The sequence below is a fragment of the Corvus brachyrhynchos genome, unplaced genomic scaffold (assembly GCF_000691975.1).
Source record: "Corvus brachyrhynchos isolate BGI_N302 unplaced genomic scaffold, ASM69197v1 scaffold26, whole genome shotgun sequence".
Classification (NCBI taxonomy): Eukaryota; Metazoa; Chordata; class Aves; order Passeriformes; family Corvidae; genus Corvus; species Corvus brachyrhynchos.
In genome coordinates, this window is record NW_008239324.1 from 4,992,026 (window position 1) to 4,995,436 (window position 3,411).

The 3,411-nt window shown below is 61.6% G+C and overlaps 1 protein-coding gene across 1 annotated transcript in view; it reads left to right on the forward strand.

The window, feature by feature from the left end:
* CARMIL2 (capping protein regulator and myosin 1 linker 2) overlaps nucleotides 1-3,411 on the forward strand; it is a 22,748-nt gene that overhangs the window by 17,564 nt on the left and 1,773 nt on the right. Inside the window, exons 31-36 of the mRNA XM_017740803.1 lie at nucleotides 1,065-1,233; nucleotides 1,636-2,041; nucleotides 2,309-2,428; nucleotides 2,765-2,801; nucleotides 2,980-3,048; nucleotides 3,335-3,409. Coding sequence (XP_017596292.1) covers nucleotides 1,065-1,233; nucleotides 1,636-2,041; nucleotides 2,309-2,428; nucleotides 2,765-2,801; nucleotides 2,980-3,048; nucleotides 3,335-3,409 — 876 coding nt within the window. The remainder of the gene's footprint in view (nucleotides 1-1,064; nucleotides 1,234-1,635; nucleotides 2,042-2,308; nucleotides 2,429-2,764; nucleotides 2,802-2,979; nucleotides 3,049-3,334; nucleotides 3,410-3,411) is intronic.

The following is a 3,411-nucleotide window of genomic DNA, read 5'->3' on the forward strand; positions in this document are numbered from 1 at the left end:
GCCCCCCAGCCCCCCGGGTGGTGGGGGGGGCCCCCCCCCAGCCGTGATGAGGTGGGTCGTGCTCCCCCCATCCAACAGGCGACTGGATGGGGATCCTGCCTTTGCAACCCCCTTCCCAAAGGAAAAGTAACTTTTGGGTGCAGTCAGTGGCGAGTCCAGCTCCGTCACTGTCCCTGGGGCTGGATCCTGCTGGCATCACCTCATCCCCATGCCACCGTGATGCAGCTGGATCCTCTCACTTGCTGGAAAGCCCTGTCTTGAACGGCTGTGGTGATGCTTGCTTGGATCATGGTGGGAGCAGGGCTGGCATGGGGCCGGAGGGGAGGCAGGAGCTGTGTCCCATGGGCAGGGTGGGTGCTGGAGGTTGGCAGGGCCAGGGGACCATCACCCTGCAGTGGGACAGGCACTCCTGGCACCCGGGGTGGGCCAAGGCTTGAGCAAGGACAGGCTTTGATGGATATGATGTGACAGGGAGAGCAGATCTCAGCTGGCTGGAACGGCTCCCGAGCAGCATCAATCCAGCCGTAATGAAAAGTCATTATGGATTGAAATGCCACCGATGGGGAAGCGCCTCCCTCTCATCGATAGGAAGCCACTGATGCGGTGCCACATGCCAGGGAGAGGAAGGTGCCATGGAGGAAGGCTTGGCTGTGGCATGGGCCACTTTGTTATGGGGATAGAGCAGGTGGCTCTCATTCAGGCCGTGCTGGCACTCCAAGGTTGGACTTGAAGCATCTGAAGGATGCAGATGTGGGTCCCTGCAGGTCACCTGCTCCATCACCACCAGCAGCACAGGGATCTGTTTCTTGGAGCTCAGGTGGAAGAAGCATCCCTGCCAAAGGCTTCTCCCACAGTTCGAGTGCCATACCTCAGCCACTGTGCTGGGCAAGGGGTTGGAAGGAGCCTGGGGCTGCCTGGAGCTCCCAGTGCTCAAGGGAGGGAGCAGGATCAGAGCTGGGATGCAGCTGATAGCACCATGGTTTGGCTTTAATGCTGGGAATGAGATGGAGGGTGCCAGCACCCATCCTGCAGGGGCACCCACTTGTTCATGCCCAGGGGTGGGTGACACATCTTCGTGCCTGGGGGCACCTCTGCCCCGTGCTGGGCTGACAGCAACTGCCACTCACAGGTGCAGCCCGTGGCCTGCGAGAACAGCGAGGACAGGAGCATCACCCGCGTGGACGAGGGGCTGGAGGACTTCTTTGCCAAGAGGCTCATCACAGAAACACTGCCGTAAGCCTGGGGGAGCTCAGGGCCCCTCACCTGCCCAGCACACACCCGTCCCCGGGGTTTCAGCAGCCTCCCTGCAAACGCTGCTGGTCCCAGTGTGAAAGGGATGCTGGGGAAAGCAGCACACCCAGGGATATCACCAAGGGCAAAGCTGGGGGAAGAGGAATGGGATGGCAGCCATGGTGTGCAGGATGTGGCCATGTAGTCTGTTCTGCAGCAGGGAGGCAATGATGCAGCACCCATGGGAGCCATGCTGGGAATGGGTGCCCTGGCCAGGACACTGCCATCTCAGGTGGTGTGTCCAGGGTCTGGATTCATCCCTTTCAGGTGGGCAGGGAGAAAATCTGATCCCTTACCTCTTGGCAACCTGGAGCTCACCTTTTCCAATGCTTCATCTCTCCCCAGCCCCACGACTCCAGAGATCTGCCCGGGATCAGCCCCTATGGCTCCCTCTGGCTCCCGCACCCTCAAGAAGAAAATCGGGAATTTTTTTGCCTTCAAGAAACCCAAATCCAGCCGGGGCTCGAGGTGTGAGAAGGAGCCCGAGGGTGGTCCCACCGCCCCCAGGAGCAGGCGCTCGATGCTCAGTGACATTTTACGAGCCCCCAGCAAGGCGGGCGAGTCAGGGAAGCCCCTGAGTAAATCGGAGGAGGGGGGGCTCTCTGCTGAGCCCCACACAGAGCCTGAGCACTGCCAGACCCCTGACTCTGCCCGAAGGATCCGCCCCAAGTACTCTCGGGAGGGCAAATCCCAGTCGCTCATCTTGCTGTCTGGGGAGGACGAGGATGCGCTGGGGGTCAGGCACGACAAGGTAAGCACTGTCACAGTCACCAAGCCACCTCTGCTGTTCAGCTCGCCTGGTGGGTGCTGTTCCTACCCTGGATGCTGGTGGGGTTACCAGGGGGTGCGGGGACACTGGAGTGATGTCTGGGGATATCCCCACTGGGTCGTGTCCATGTCACCATCTCCTGGCAGCATGCCTGGGGTTGGGAATGTGGGTGCCCTGCAGGCAGGAGTGTGGGTGCCATAGGTGCTGTGGTGGGTCCATGTTCCTGGCAGGGCTGTGTCTCTCCTGCAGAAGAGGCACCTGGAGAAGAGCGAGGGGGAGTTGTCCAGCTCCTTCGAGCAGCGCGTGCAGGTCATGCTCCATCGCATCGGCGTCACCAAGGGCCCGGCCGCTGAGAGCAAGAAGCAGCAGGTGGGGACTGGCTCCATTTTTGGGATGGACCCTGCACCTCCAGGGTGGTAGGAGATGGTGGTCCAAAGAGTGGGGGACATCTCCCTGCTGTGACTGGCAGCACCCGGCTCTGCCCTGCCACTGCCCATGGCCTCTGCCCTGTCACCTAACCCTCTGCAAGGGGTGGATTCCTGTGCACTGCATGGTGTCTGTCAGTCTGTCCCTCCTTTCCCCGCATGCACCCATCCCCTGCAGCCACCTCAGAGCCTGGCAGAAGCACTCTGCCCTCTGCACCCATCATCTCTGTGGGCACTGCCTCCCTGACACCCCCTCACCAGTTTTTTTTTCCCCTTGCAGAGCAAAGACAGCGAGATCAAGAAAGCCGGCTCAGATGGTGAGGGGCTGCACCCTCCCCACCGTGACCCCTGCCCAGCTGGGCACCCATGGGTGGCCATGGGCAGGCCCCCATGGACTCCCAGCTGTGGGTCCCACTACATCTTCCCCCTGCTGGGTGCTGGTGGCACTGGGCAGACCCCAGCTCACTGATGCTGACCAGTGGCTTGTGCTTGCAGGAGACATTGTGGACAGCTCTGCAGACTCACCCCCCTCCCTGAAGGCCCGCACACACTCTGTGTCCACAGGTAGGTCAGCAGTGCATGCTGGGGGTCACAGCAGCCCCTGGGACAGAGGGCTTTATCCCCTCTCCTAGCACCAAGCATGGGGAATGGAGCTAACAGGGACTGGTGGGCACATGCACATGGGCAGAATTCCACCCTCAAGAGGGTGCCCATCCCTGGTGATGGCGGATGGACACCCAGCCCATTGCCCAGTCCCTGGACTGGCTGCAGGCTGGTTCCCAGCACCAAGAACCATTCCCTGGGGCTGTCACTTCTGGACACCCACAGCTCCATCCTGCCTGCCCCACAGACGCACCCTTCTGCAGCCTGGCCACCACGATGGAGCCCAGCACTGAGTCCCGGCCAGCCTGGAAAGCCCTGGGAAGG